Raw genomic sequence first — 15,895 nt, 5'->3', positions numbered from 1 at the left:
TATATATAAAGTTACGGTATCACTCAGCTGTTATTTCGATGTCAGCTGACTGAGGGGATCAGCTGATCGAATGTATATAAGAGATGTACCGAACACAATAAAGTCACTATGTTACAGCAGTTCAAGCATCTTATTCCTTCTTCTCTTTTTTGACATTTTGTTTTTGCCTATACTTAACTGGTGCCGAAACCCTGGAACTTTAGATACCGGAGTAACATTTGCTTTAAAGAAGAATTTTTTTCTTAGTTTTCTCAGCTTTCAAATTTTTTTTTTCTATTCTCTCATTTTTTTTAAACAATGTCTGTCAACAGTATTGTCAGACAAGCGGTCATGAACCTAGAAGCTTTAAATCAAAATGGGGTTCAGAACCCACCTATGGAGGTGAAGATGCGGAGGCTTTAAAAGCAAAATGTCAAAATAGAGAAGAAGAAATAAGATGTAACACGCTTGAACTGCTATAACATACTGACTTTATTGTGTTCGGTACATCACTTATTCGATCAGCAGATCTCAGTCAGCTGACATCGAAATAACAGCTGACTCATACCGTAACTTATATATATAATATTCTATACACATTTTAAATGCTTTTTGTATTAATTTTTATTTGTAACACTATTGTGTAAAACCACTTCAAAGGTTGCTGTTAAGTTTGTGTAGTTTTGTAATATCCTTTCCCTTCCTGATATGTTTTAATCTAATGTTTCTTCAACATATAATATCTAGTGCTTTAAGTTTGAAACTAGCATATTATTTAATATTTTTAAATCTTGACCCAGTAACTTACTTTTTCCTTGTAAATATCCAAACTCTACTCCAATTTCAATCCCAGTGTGCCCTTATGCAGGACTGCCCAAATACAGTGGTTATGATCAGATAGGTAACTAATCAGAAATTGTAATCAAATAATAATAACCTATTATTTAATTTACAACTTTCGACACTCAAGTCTTGACTCAACAACATAAAAGCAAGTGTTATAATCAGAGGAGAAAGATTAGGAGAAGGTAGCACTTAACTTTGTTTGTGCCATACTATCGGAAGAGAGTAAATCAATTTATATACAATTAACTTTATAGCGAGAATAAAAAATCTATTTGATTTTCAGGAAGGCCATATTAACCCAAAAAGCAAGCAAAGGTTTGTGGTAATTTTTAAACCTATATCTGTAAACAAAATTCAAAAGAAGGCTTATCTAGAAATTGAGGGGTACAAAGAGAGACTTAAGCTCAAATTAATTGGTGTTGGTATTGGTCCACAAATTGTACTCAATGTGAATACAATTGACTTTGATCAGATATTCATATGCAGCCAACATACTTATATTGTAAGTTAAATTTTATGTTTACTAGTTGTTTATATGTATGATTGTCTCCATTTAAACAGCACTGCTATTTATTTTATTTCTTATTTTATGTATAAAGTAAAGTTTAAGGTGGCAACATAGAGGGTGGTTAAGAGTAATATTATCAGACCAATATTATTATAAATACTGCTGTGACATGAAAAAACATGTAGACAATTTTTAAACCAATGTTCAGTCATCAGATTGAAGGTACCTTCCTATTATTATTGGGATTCGTTCAATATTTCCTTAATTTTTTAATATCCTAGTTTATTAACCTTTTCTCCTTGTCTCCAACAGACTACATTTTTCAGAGCACTTGATTTATTTTCAAAACAAAATGTTTCAAAATAAAAACTATCTATATTGGCTATTTCACTACACTACAATCAAGTAGGACACAGAATAAACAAGATTCAGAAATAAAATTTATAGGCTTACTGAGCTGATGAAGTACACCATGTTTTTCTATAGCTCTCTTATAATGAGAACTAACCTTAATGATTTGATATAGTATTAGCATTCCTATTCTGAGTTAAGACTGAGGATGAGTTCATCTTGCCTTCAGATAACCATGAGTCTAATGTCTATTTTTGTTGCAAGGTATATGATTATCAGCTCCTCACTTAAGGTAAATATGTGAGTGTTGGTTTAATGAATCCAAGCTTATTGTTATCTAGTCCTACCTAAGTATATTGCCAGCTACTTAAGATCTTCATAGATATTGGTTTAAAACTTGTTAAACCAAAGAAAGATACTTCCTTAATTAATTTAATAACGAGTATGAATTTATGTTTAGATAAGTGCAAAAAACATTGGCCTTGTGAAGGGGACAATCACATACTTAGCTGATACTCTTCTATCATTTGGTGAGACCATCAATTGTTCTCCCCTTAGCCTAGAACTTCTTCCAGGAGAAGTAAAGATTTTTGAGATGAGTTTATCCAGTACAGTCGCTGGTTCATTTATAGAAGATATTTGGTTTGTTATAGAAGAATCTCAGACGAGAGTTAGGTGCATTGTAAAGTTAGTATTGGTTGTAGCACATGTGTTATTCAGACAATACTTACTCTACAGCTTATTTATTTAAATTTTTTTTTTCAGAGGCTGTATTATAAATCCCAAGCTAATATTGAATAAAAAAATCATAAATTTTGGTTCAATTTCTTTGGGTAGCTATTTTTTATATTTGTCATTAATAATATATACTAACTGTAAAAATAAGTTCTAATCTATAGCTGAAGATGTATTTAAATAACAACAACCCAGAAGGGTAGACAAGATATGGTCAGTATGCGAGGCATGAAAGAGGAAAGATCACCATCACCCATCAGTAGTCTATTTTTCTAAATATAAATGCATATATACTTAGTTCTAAAACTTCCTAATTACATTTTTTTTTTATGTTGTAAAATTTTGATTAAATCTTGAAGTTTGTTCCATTATTATTATTTGGTATTTTTAAGAACCAAAGAAGTAGTATAAACACTCTCTGGTCAATGTATTATTAGTTTTTTAAAGCTATTGAAAAAAAAAACCAAAAAAAAAACCCTGTTCCACTACAATCCATGAAGTGTCTTGGGTTCAGTACTTTGAAATAGAAGTACTGTTTCTTATACCAACAGTATACAACCCTAGGCACACGTACAGCAATGTGATAGGCTGATGATTCAGAATTGGCAAGTGGCCTGACAGTAGGTTTTAAAAATTTGTATTCTTAATTTTGTTATTAAAAAAACTGTCTTTAAAAAGTTTTCTCTCTTGGATGTCAGGGTTATTTTGACTAATTTCAGTTATGTTTGATAAAGATGACAAAATTACTTTACTATAAATAAATAATTATTGTGAACATGGCATATTATAGAGATAGGGGGTAGGGGGTTACAATTACAGCATACTTTAGAGGAAACAAAAACGAATAAAAAGTTACTATCATAATATTTTATCTTAAAATAGTATGTTAATAAATACACACTAAACATGCTTATAGCATTTCAGATGACTTATTTGGAATAAAAAATATTAATGTCATTGCTAAGAAAAATAAACAATAACTCATTTCCTGAACACAGTATATTTTATATCTCACCTTCATTATACCCGATTCGCCAGGGAGTAACCACCTTAGTGGTGTTAAAGCCATTAAACTAGTGGTTCTTAACATTTTACCTAGTTTTTATCCCTTTAGTATTCCTTAAAATGCCACTTACTTTACTAGTAAATTATTATGTTAAAGTTAAGGTAAGGAACAGTAAACTTTTTTCTACTTTGGAGTATATTGTAGGATATTGTTCGGTAGTGGGAATCATTAGTTTTTAAGGTAAATGGATATTGTTTATAATAAAAATAAGCGGTAGAACTAAAAAGATTAATTTAATAAGATTTATAAAATCACAAAAGAAAGAATAAAAGATAAGAACAAACAAAACAATAATAAGATTGATTTATAAATATTTGTTGTGAATAACTGTTTTCCAAAACATAACTCTTATGTTTTTTTAAATTATTAATATTTTATAAAACATTTTATTGAAAACTGAAATAACAGGAGTGGGCTGGGCACATGTGAAACAGTTGCCGGGCCAAAGATTGTGCTGGATACAGACTAGGTTGGTGGGCATAAGGTTGGCGATTCCTTCTATTTGAATTTTGTTTATCAATGCAGGTTAGAATGTCATATATTATATTTGAAAGTTAAAGGGGAAAAAAGAGGTATCACATTTTCCTAAATATTTAGGAGAACAAATTTTCTTTTGGAAACACCCACTATTTACTCTTTATGCATATAATTCAATTGTGTTTTTTGACTGCTTAAGCTCTTTTCCACCTGTTTAGATTTAACTATCATGTCTGCAATCCAAAAATCTATCAGGAACCATTGCTACTCATTTTTGAAAAAAAAAATTGTGGATCAGGGTGGGTTTTATAACAAAAGGCGAAGAGTATGTGTTTCTTTTACAGATGCCAACAGCAAACAGTCCTTAGAACAAAGGAAACAACATGGTTGTTACATGATCTGAAGCAATGTTGCCATTAATTGTGATGTTTTATTCATTATTATATTTACAAATTGTTTTAGATTACTAATAAACATTAATTAATTACAAATTAAATAACAAAACTTTTTTTTATATTTAAATTTTCTACAACAGAATTGAGTCACCTCGATTTTTAATGATTGAATTACCTCGATTGGGTTACTTCGGTTTTCCTCTTGTCTTGAGATAGTATTTGTAGGTATATTATGTAAATGGATTAAACTTGTTATGATTTGTTTTAAATATTCAATATTTTTTATGTGATAATAAAATATATTAATTTTCTAGGTTTCAAGTACACATCCTCATTCACAATAACCAATGAATCACCTATCCCTGTTGAGTATAAGATTGAAGTGTTAGGTGATGGCTTTCTGCCAGCATCGCAAATTGATTCTGATTTTGAAACCTTATTACCATTATACCCTCAGGAATTCCAAATAGATCCTGTATCAAACCAAATTCTTCCAAGTTTTAGCCAAACAGTTGAGGTGAATCATAAATATAAATTAAGTCTAGTTAAATTAATTGATTTTACATTATTGAAGGTATGATGTACATAGAAGCTTTATTGATTACAGAATTATATCAAGATACTTATTTGATACATAGTGTATAAAAAATATAATTAGAAGTATGATAGCTTGTATTGTAATTTTAAGTTAGTAATTATTTACTATTTATGAATAATTTCTTTGTCAATTTGAATTATTGTAATTATTTATTTGCATTATAATAATTGAATTACTTTTATTTATGATTTGTATATTTTTTAAATTTTGAATTGTGAAGTTTTATATTAAAAAAAAATCATTTAACAGTTTTGAGTTGTTCAAGGTCACTGAGCAACAAACGGCCTTCTAAAATAACAACAAATTGTTCATATCCTCTGTATACATCAACTACCAAAGCTTATAGAACTTATTAATTTATATATTAGAAAGAATTAAAGTTTGTTAAAACTCAAAGAATATAAAATATTTAATTTTTAAAATTTTGCTGTTAAAAAGACTTCAATACCTTTATATTTAAGATATGTTATATTATTAATAATAGTGTTGTTGAAATTGTTACAAATGAATGCATAAAAAGCTGTTAATTGTTATATTGTCCTTGAGGATAGCTGAATTGGCCGAAACGTTGGACTGTAGATATAATGATGAGTGTTGAGACTTAACAAAGATACCATTTGATTTATTTGTTAAATAAGACTTTAAATTGTTAACTGAGTTTTAAATTTGAAGCAGTACATTTTTGCTAATTACAAAGAAGTTTATTTAATACGAATAAACTATAATTACAACCAAAATAAGTTTGAGTAAAATAAGTTTCTAGTTTAGGTTAAAATGTTAGGTAAAAAAAAAAAGAAACAAATCAATAATGAATTCAACTTTGAAGGATGAAGAGGTGTGAAGGAATACAAATATATTACTATTATTAAATTTTATTTTATATCATATAATTCATTTAACTTTTAATCTATTTCAATTAATTTACTTTTTATTATAAGGAACTACTTTTCTTAGTAAAAATAATATGTATGATGAGATGAAGTAAATTATTCATATTAGCCAAAATCAATCGATTTCATATCAATTTAATGCAATCGAAATTAACTACTGCCAGGATTGAATAAAAAATATCATTAAAGCCAAAATAAACTTAGGAAAGTGGTTACTCTTAATTATATTATTACTCTTTATTATTATTATTATTATTATTATTATTAAGCTTATGGCAGGATAAGAAACTTATTATTTTTAAATTAAATTATTATTAAAAGAAAAATAACATAACAATATATACATTGTTGTAATGTTTCGGCCTTATTATTGGTCATTACTATCTTTACTATTATTGGCCATTACCACCATTTTTACATAACTGTAGTTACATAAAAACTATTTTCAGTTGTGCAACTCTTGTATGTTCTTTTATAAATTTATTTTAAAATCCTGTCCTCCCCCTTTTTTTTTTATCATTGTGGTCATTTATATTTATTTATGGGCTTTTATTCATGTCTGCTATTATTATTAATTAATTCTTGTTGATGTTCAGGTTCACAAATGTGCTGTAACTTTACAAAAATATGAAAAATATACAGTTTAGTTTTACTATATTATTTTTACAAATATATTAAAATATGTTCAAAGTTTGTTATTTTTGTTCAATAGTTAAGTTCAAAAATAGAGTTCCAGTAAAAAAAAATAAAAAGGAATAACCACAATATAGTTGTTTATTATAAGTATGATTTTCAATTAATATTATGCATTGTATTAAAATATTGTATCCTATTTCCGTAGATTTCCCTTGTAAGTAACATCATTCGAGACTATACGACTATCTTGAAAATATACCTTTGGGAGGTTTTGGTTGAAGAATGTTCTTTGACATTAAAATATACTTCAGTTACTCCAATTATCACTTGTAAACCAAGCAAAATTTTTATGCGTTATGCATTTATTGACTATGATTATACTCAACAGATTACATTAATCAATACGCATAATCTGCCGACTTATTATGCTATTATGCATCAAGATGTAAGTAAAACCACATCTTTCTAAGATATAGGTTACTTACTTATCCACTTTAAATTTGTTGTAATAATTTTATATTCATATTTAATAGGTAACATTTCATTTATACATCATGCAATCTTAATTATCTACTCTCTTAAATTTTACTGTAATATTCATTATTAAAAAATAATTCTTTAACTTTTATATGAAAGTATTGGCCTGCAGTTACCAAGTGTGTTAAAACAGCTAAACTGGTTTTATTCTCGCCATGAAGGTTGACCTATATCATGGAGGAACCACAGAATGAATCACAATGTGATAGAACAGACGGGCAGTTGGTAGCATAGTTTAAGGAGCAAGGTTATATTCTAGCAATTACTAATCTTTAGTGAAATATTTGTTTGGTTTTACCTTTTAGAAAAGAATGGTAAACTGAAATTTATTAGGAATGGTGATAGCTTGTCCTGCACTTTATGATGCTGGCTCCGAAATGTGTGGAGGCTGAAGAAAGAAGGGCTTAGTAATGAGATAATTCTAAAAATTACACCGAAAATATTATAAAATTCCTGATTTTTTAAAAATAGATACTTCTTGAATTTGCTCTGTTATATAATTGTTCTTATAAATAACCCCATAAAAATAAAAAAATATATGTTTTTTTTAATATTTCATAAATGCCATGGTGATAAAGATGGTTGTTGAAGATAGTTAATGCAATGCACCATTGAAAGTGTTCTTTTTCATAACTCACTGGTGCAAGTGATTGCATGTAGATTTTGAATTATCCATCTCTACTTCTACTACTACTATTAAACTTATGTCTTTTAAAAACAGTGCATTTATTGGCATTTTATAATTCATTGATATTGTTTTTCAGGAGACTAGCTTACATCATTCACCAGGATTGTTATATAATTTAGATGAATATACTGGCTATTTAGGGCCTAATTCTACCAAAGATATTCAAGTTTATATTAGAGTATTGTCTCTACAACCTACTTCTGAAAGTTTGCAGTAAGGTTTGATTAGAATTATTTTTCATTTTATTAACTGTATGTTTGGTGTGAATTTAGATGTATTAATTAATCCATCCTTCATCTAATGTTATATTCTTTCTTAGATCCTGTCCATAAATATCTATCCTAGACTAGCAGGCACTCTTTTTGTGTATCATTAAAGATTTTTATGATTCTTAATATATGAATGAATACCCACTTCTAAAACTATTACAGTTTATGGGTACTTTCCTCATTAACTTTCTTTATTTGCCATTTCACTCTTATGTAATTTTTTTGGTCATGTCATCTCATTTATGTTTATTTTATTTTAAAAAATACAAGAACTAAATATCTCTAGTTATAGAAACAATTGATTATATTATGAAGAGATAACGTTAATGTGGTGAGGGATTATGTATGTAATCAATTTTTTTCTAATTAAAGTTATGGAATATTATCTTAGTGTTGGAAGAAGTGATACCCTTTCAAATAAAAAGCAAATAATACACTCAATACATGAATCGGTACCACCAGTCCACCTAGTTAGTTTTGGTAGACTAAAGAGCGGAAGCAATAATTCTGGAGTATTATCTATTTAGACCACATTTACCATATATCTGTTGATTGAACTCTATAACCATTCCAGTTTGTTCTTGTCATCCTTCTCATTCTTGTTCCCTCATACATCACTAGTCATGATGAAACTTTCCTGTTTCATGTTAATTAGATGTCTATTCTGCTTTACTCTATGTAATAGGTAAATAAAGAAAATATTAAACGCTCTGTACTTAAGAGTCAATAATTTTAATATTTATTGAGAAAAATTAAATTTTCTGTAGGAATTCTTATTACGGAAAAAGAAAAAGGAATAAAACTCCTGAACTTGGTATACAGAAGCTGCTGTTTATTTGTTATTATTTTTTTTGTTAACAAATTTTCCATTTTACTTTCTTGATGGGAAAATTTATTTTCCGTATTGATTTAGTATAATTGGTTTGTCCTTTTGATCTTTGTTCAGCACTTAAAATTTAAGTTTCCTTCAAATTCCAAAGAATCAGAGACATTTTTTCATTGATATTTTATTTCTGACTATGTTAATTATTTGTGTGGAATTTATTATACCAATATATATATTATGTATTTATTTTTTCTAGTCTCAGAGTATTTGGATTGTCTACTACTTTTAAGTTCTGTCAAATCCAAGTTTATGGGATGGGTCCTGTTGTGAATCCCTCTACTTTCATGATGTCTTGGGGATCTATTCCTGTTTTGAAAAACATTAAAAAGTCTTTATACTTGATTAATGTATCGCCAATATGTGCATTCTATAAAGTGCTAGTGGTATGTATATTAAACAGTTTTAAAAGTTTTATCATTATCATTAGTTCTATATTCCATATCATTAAGATTAGTATTGTGTCATAATACCAAATAAATGTAATATCTTAATCAGAAACTCAATGATAAAAAGTACTATATGTTTGTAAGTGTGAAGACAAGTGATAATTTTGCTATTTGTCAGTGCCTCAACCAAATTTAACTTTCAATATTGGCTAAATTGTGAAATTAATAATATTTATTAGTGGTATCCTGAAGCATTATGATATAATATTTATAGATATTATACAATGTGAATTTTGAAATTTTTTTAAGTACAAGACATTAGAAATCTACGAATGAAATTGATACTTCAAAGGTTAAAGTAAATAAAAGATGTATTTAACACATATATGAGGATTATATTTGATGTAATTTAACTATTGTTTGCTCTTTCTCTTAAGGCTATTGTTTACTAGACAATTAAGAAACACTAGCAAGCAAAAATATCCTTATAACTGAATTTCATTGAAATTACTGGAAACCTGATTAATCAGGTTAAATGCATCGAAAGCTGTTACTGACAATGTTTACTGATGATTGTGTAAATCATATCTGTATGATATATTTACAAAGGGATACATAGCATTTATATGCCAAAAAAAAAGAAGAGTAGAAAACATGACTTAAAAAATTTTTAACCAAATGTATGATGATTTGAAAACATTCTCAGCTCTACTCAAATATCTTTGTTTTTAAGTTTCTATTACCCCCTCCACTTGGTGGCTTCCAGACTTTCTACCCTCTCCAATCTGTATCAGCTGGCATTTGCCACCACTACCGGGGTGATGGTTGTTTTTGTACTTTATATTCCAGAAACCAGACACAAAAACAAAATTCATATTTTTTCAAATAATTTTAATTTTTCAAGTTTTTATCATCCTTTTCTGTTGGCGACTGACGGCCACTTCCTCTTCTAGATGGTTGACAGTTGTTTTCATGCATTTTCTTTTGTTGAATATAATCAGATAACAAATCTTGCTTTACTTTTCTTAAACAGTATATTATTGAATGAAATTCAGGTCAATCAGGTCACCTGCAATCCTGTATGCAAACAAACATCCAACAGGTATGTTTCCTGGTTGAATAATCAGCTTAATAAGCAAAGAACCCTTACTAGAACGTTATTAAATGCTGCCAAAAGATCTGGGATGATAACGTAACCTCCACTGAAGGAGAAACCCTTTTTGTCTTAGCGTAATCTCAATTCCCTAATTGTGAGTTGCTGGAGAATTATTACATTTCTCCCACTATTAATAATTACAGTGCTAGCAGAGATAAGTGGGAGAAAGCAAAAAGTATTATTACTATTGATAAGATCAAATGGGTGATTAATTCTTTATCGCCATTCAAATTCTAGAGGAGGAACAACGAGTTCAACTACAATCCACAGCACCTCGAGTCTCATCAAAGCTCTCAAATTTATATATTATCGTATTTTATAAAAACATATTATTAATTTTTGTACATACTACTTAGCAATGTCGATAAAAGAATAAATAAACTATGACAAAATAATGCAGAAAGCTATCTCAAGCAGATAAGATAAGACCGCTTCTCAGTCAGAGCTGTATGTACTAGGTCAATAGGTCTTAAAGAACCTCTATTTGATAATGGAATATAGTTCAGTGCCAATGTTCAAAGTGTTAGGGTTAGGGTCACTCTGTGCTTTGCTCTGGTGACGTCTGTGTGTTGTCATTTGTAACGTACTTTTGAGAACAAAGAGCTTTGTTCTAAGTGACTATCTATTGTTCTTGGCTCTTCTGACTTAAAGAAAGTGAGGATTTACACAATTCAGGTACTTTCTTATTATTAATTATAAGCGAAGAAACAGTGAATTAGTGCCATGCTGTTATAAACTTATTAGACTATTAGGGAGTGTGTAGCCTCACGACCAGTGATACAGCTGTGCTTTTATAAGCCAGTTGTAATTAAACATTTCTTTCTAGGATATTAATACATCAGTTCGCGATGGCCACAGCGTTGGAAGTAGCTAATGCAACAGATCTCCCAAACGATACAGATCATGAATCTGATAACGAAACGGCTGCTGTCGATTTTACAATAGTTCAAACAAGTCAAAGGTGTCTCCTCGTCATACACGAGCGATAGCTCCCGTGCAAGGAATAACGACAGTCAAACCCTAAAGACCTTTTCCGAGTAAAGAAAACTAATAAAAAGGTGGAAAAAAAATTTTAAGCCTTAACCATTTGATGTGTTGCGTGGTCAACTAACAGAAGCCGGACTTAAAATTCTCAAAGAACGGAGACCTCTGCAAACAAATCCCGGACACCACCGCCAGTCATCGTGGATAGGAAACACACTATCCCGGTGATAAAGGATCTCCTTTTAAAACTGAAAATTAAAAAGTTTCTGCTAAGAAAAACAATGGGGGTTGTTCAGGATTTTTTTAGAGACACTCACTGACAGAACCATTGTGACAAACGGGCTTAAGATCTTAAGATGGTCAGAGGAAGATATTGTCGAGATGTCTAAATCACAGATCCGTAGCTAAATACAATGCTGCAACTCTCAAACTGGTCCAAAGTTGGTGCAATGGCTCATAGACAGTCGAAATGTCCCAAAAGCGGAAACACAGAAAGGGTCAGGTTCCAGACTTAATGACGCTTAACACACTCAAAAATGTTCAATAAATAATACTAAATGAATGCACAGTGCTGTTGCTAGGCAACGCCTTAGCGATAGTTATCAACCCTTAGCAACTGTCTCTATTACTTAATTATAACAACACAAATATAAATACACATTTTTCTTCTCAAATTACTAAATCCAATTAAAATAATATTAATTAAAAAAATCTAACTAAATTAAACACTAATATTTACTAAATACTATTTACAATAAAATACAAATTAATTATAAAATATGGCATTAAAAGAATCCTTCCTTCTAACAGGAAAAATACCCATTTATTTGGAATGTATCATGTCCAGAAGGTTCAGTTCCAGCAGATTCAGAATTTGAAATCATCATTACAGCAACACTTAGAGACAGTGGCATTATAGAAGATCAGTTGATAATAGAAGTAATTGGTAGTCGGGATATTACAGTATCTTTATCCGCTCAAGGATTTGGAACCAGTATCATGACTGTTCCTAATTTGTTTCCTGTGTATGATATTGGAAAAGTGTTCAGGTATGTTCAGTTTTAGATTTATAGTGAGATTCTACTGTATGTCACCATATGGTGCTGTTGGTGTTGGATATTACTTTACATTGTGGTTGGATTTCTTATATGGTCATAAAGTAATAAAAAAATATATGATTGTTCTTATTGATACTTTTTTTTTTTTTTTTTACATTATTGCAGAAAGGAAAAACATAATGATACTATTAAAGTAACAAATGCTGGAACCAGACATCACACAATTGTGTTCACAACCATGAAAGAAATAAAAAATTTAACAAAGGCCAAAGCGGATCAAGAACAAGGGTTTGTATTTTATTCTATTACATATTTTGAAGCATACTAATATCTTCAAAAATTGATGTAATAGGCTTATTAGGCACCATGTCCATGAAGGGATTGACTAAAAAATAAAAATTAATTTATATTGGAAGAAGATAGTTGACCATATAAAGTAGATTGGAGTAAGAGAAAACTAGTTTCAAAATAGTAAAAGAAAACTATTTATTGTTAACCAATGTTTTTCCCTACTTTGCAGGGCTTCATCAGAGCTAAAGAATGAACAAAATACAAATATTTTAGAATTAACAGAACATTAAAGTAAAAACATTTCAAAATGATTGATATGTTTATAAACGATATAAAAAAAAATAATAATAGTAATATAAGGAAGTTTAAATGTAGGTAGACTGGAAACAAGTTATTAATAAATATGACCTGGTGTGATAGAAGTTCTGAATATATATCTAGACAAATAGATTGTAGGAGACAATTCATTAAAATTAGTTATAAATATGGTAAGAGATAGGTGTAAGAGGTAGAACAAACAGATGAAGTAGGTGTGGTATAGGTGAGTTACAATGATATGTAAAAGGGGGATATTAGGAATTGATAAAGATAAATACTAATCAATACCTGTCTGATAGTAGTATAAAGCACAACTGACAGAAAAGGGAAACTGCATGTATAAAGATCTCTCCCACCCAGCAGGGGTAAATTTGTTTATAATATATAGATAGCTAAGCTAGCACAAACATAATCCCGTATCTAATAATAATTGCAATAGGTAAATATATGCGATAACTGTATTGATTAAAGTAGTATGTATGTATTGTAATATTCATAAATTATTTAAAGTAAATAAAAAGGAAAATTGTTAGTTTTTACTTTATTCTTATATCTTAAGTATAGCTTAGGTTCAAAAAGCTTTATTATAAATCAGATAGGAGAATTTTATTTAAATTTTATAAATGATTGACTCTTAATCTCAGGGCGGGTTTCTAGGCAATCAGAACACTTATCTTTAATAACACTTTTACAATTATACTTAAATTCTATTTTGAGCACACTAACTAATTTATGCTCTCTTGATTAATGATGGTTTTGATGACTTCTATTTCATAAACTAACACTGTCTTTAAACAAAGCATTTGGTCTTCTAATAGTTTTCAACACATCTCGTCCTGGCGATCCAAAACTAAAAGTCACTTTAACTTTTTGGATTGTATGATTATATGCTTGAAAAAATCCCAGATTGGGCCGGGGACTCAAACTCGCAACCTTTGGGTTGGCAGACAGCCCCGTTACCACGCTGCTACCGTCACTCCGGGCTGCCCGTTGCTCAGTGGTTAAGACAATCTTACCATTTTGATGTCTATTGGCGGTGCCGGTTCAAATCTGGCTTGGGATGTTGACTTTTTTCATCGAGTGGCTGTCTCACAAAATGAAAATCTTTGGCCCCAACTATGGTTAGGCACTATATGACTCCAATGGGAGTCTTGGCTAAAAAAACAAAACAAAAACGTTTTGGATGATTCCAGATATCTTTTTTTTTTTTCAAGATGTGAGACCAGAGAGAGACCAAGGATGTTCAGGACCTCCTGCATCCAGGATATGTTCTCCCCTTGGCGCCTGAAACCCAAGTTCTTTGCAAAACAAATGTCCTGTCTAGATGTTTGTAAACATCGATTGTAGCACAACAATTTTTGAGTTTTTGCATATGATCTTCTATATTAATATTTTTCTGTAATACTTATTCTTGACTTCTATGTTTTCTTAAATTTACTGTAACTACAATTATGATGGAAAGTTTGATAAAGTTTAAAATATTTGAATCTGCTCAACATGGCTGTGATTCAACGGACTTTGGGAGGACATGTGCTCCCATCTTGGCTTTCTAATGATGTCTTTTGGGACTTTACATTTTACTGATGAAAATTGGTTAGCTTGCTTTTTGGTTCAACAAAACAAATGAACAATATTTAACGTTGATACATACAAATAAAAACATAACTAAAAGCATCTATACTTGAAAAACTGTTTATTAAAAAAAAAAAGAATATTATAGTATATAATGTAATATCCTTTTTTATGAGTAAATAGGTATTTTTATAGAGAAATGCTTTTTAGTAGGCTTTATGTGATTTATCATTTCTATATGTTTATTTGTAGTATTAAAACTAAAAGCAAGCTAACCAATTTTCACCAGTAAAATATGCAGTTACAAAAGATATTGTGCAAAGCCAAGATGGCGGCACGAGTCCTGCAAAAAGTTCGTTCGATTGTGGCCATGTTGAGCAGATTCAAAAATTTTAAAAAATCTATTTTAACTTCTCATCATAATTGGAATTGCAGTAAATTTAAGAAAAAATAGAAGTAAAGAAATAGTGCTAAAGAATAATATTCAGAAAGTAAATCATTTGCGAACTGTTGTGTGACAATCGATGTTTACATGGAACATCGAGATCGAGACGGGTTTTGATTTTTGGCAGCATTCGTTGCTTAGGCGCAGGCAGGGAATGATGTTTCCTGGATGAGAAGGTCATCATCATCTTTTATCTAGCTCAAGGGAGACATCTTGAAAAAAGAAGACATCGAAGAGTCACCCAAGAAGAATAAAGGACTCTTTCTTTGGATCGCCAAACAACACACTTCAGTGGATGAGAAGTGAGTAAAAAATTGTAAGAGGACCAATGCTTTGTTTTGTTAGTGTTTGTTTACTGAAAGATTGTCAGCAGTCAGTGTTAGTTATTTGAGAAAATCATCAAAAGAAGATTCTATGAAATTGGTTAGTTTTGTTCTCCCTAGAATTAAATTAATTTGTAAACGAGATATTAATTTAATTAAGTTTTAATATTAAAAGTGTCTATTTATGATTGCCTAGAAACTCGCTCTGAGATTAAGAGCCAATAATATTATATGTAATAAAATTAAAAATCTCATATTTATTCAACATTAAATCTTTTATTTGAGCTTGTCATCTTCAAAATCTATACTGTAGATATGAAAATTAAGTTAAAACTATTAAAATCACTTTTATTTTTTAGATATTTTATTAATGCTTATAGTGTGTGTGTATATATATATATATAAGTTACGGACTGTCAGCTGACAGGTCCATATCAGCTGATCGAGAACAGCTGACCGATTGTATATATAAGACGGACAGGCTCCGCAAATAGAGCAGTC

The 15,895-nt window shown here is 29.7% G+C and overlaps 1 protein-coding gene across 1 annotated transcript in view; it reads left to right on the top strand.

Moving 5' to 3' along the window:
* LOC106682535 (hydrocephalus-inducing protein) overlaps positions 1-15,895 on the top strand; it is a gene marked incomplete at its 3' end in the record, with an annotated part of 227,440 nt that overhangs the window by 23,282 nt on the left and 188,263 nt on the right. The window contains 9 exon segments of the mRNA XM_067049812.1: positions 1,109-1,327; positions 2,145-2,371; positions 2,450-2,517; positions 4,672-4,874; positions 6,687-6,926; positions 7,783-7,919; positions 9,058-9,244; positions 12,198-12,436; positions 12,611-12,733. Of these exon segments, the coding sequence (XP_066905913.1) occupies positions 1,109-1,327; positions 2,145-2,371; positions 2,450-2,517; positions 4,672-4,874; positions 6,687-6,926; positions 7,783-7,919; positions 9,058-9,244; positions 12,198-12,436; positions 12,611-12,733 (1,643 nt within the window).

Source organism: Halyomorpha halys, unplaced genomic scaffold (genome assembly GCF_000696795.3).
Source record: "Halyomorpha halys isolate HHAL.00 unplaced genomic scaffold, Hhal_1.1 Scaffold422.1, whole genome shotgun sequence".
Lineage (NCBI taxonomy): Eukaryota > Metazoa > Arthropoda > Insecta > Hemiptera > Pentatomidae > Halyomorpha > Halyomorpha halys.
The sequence above is the reverse complement of the archived record's forward strand: the minus strand, read 5'-3'. Positions and strand labels throughout refer to the sequence as shown.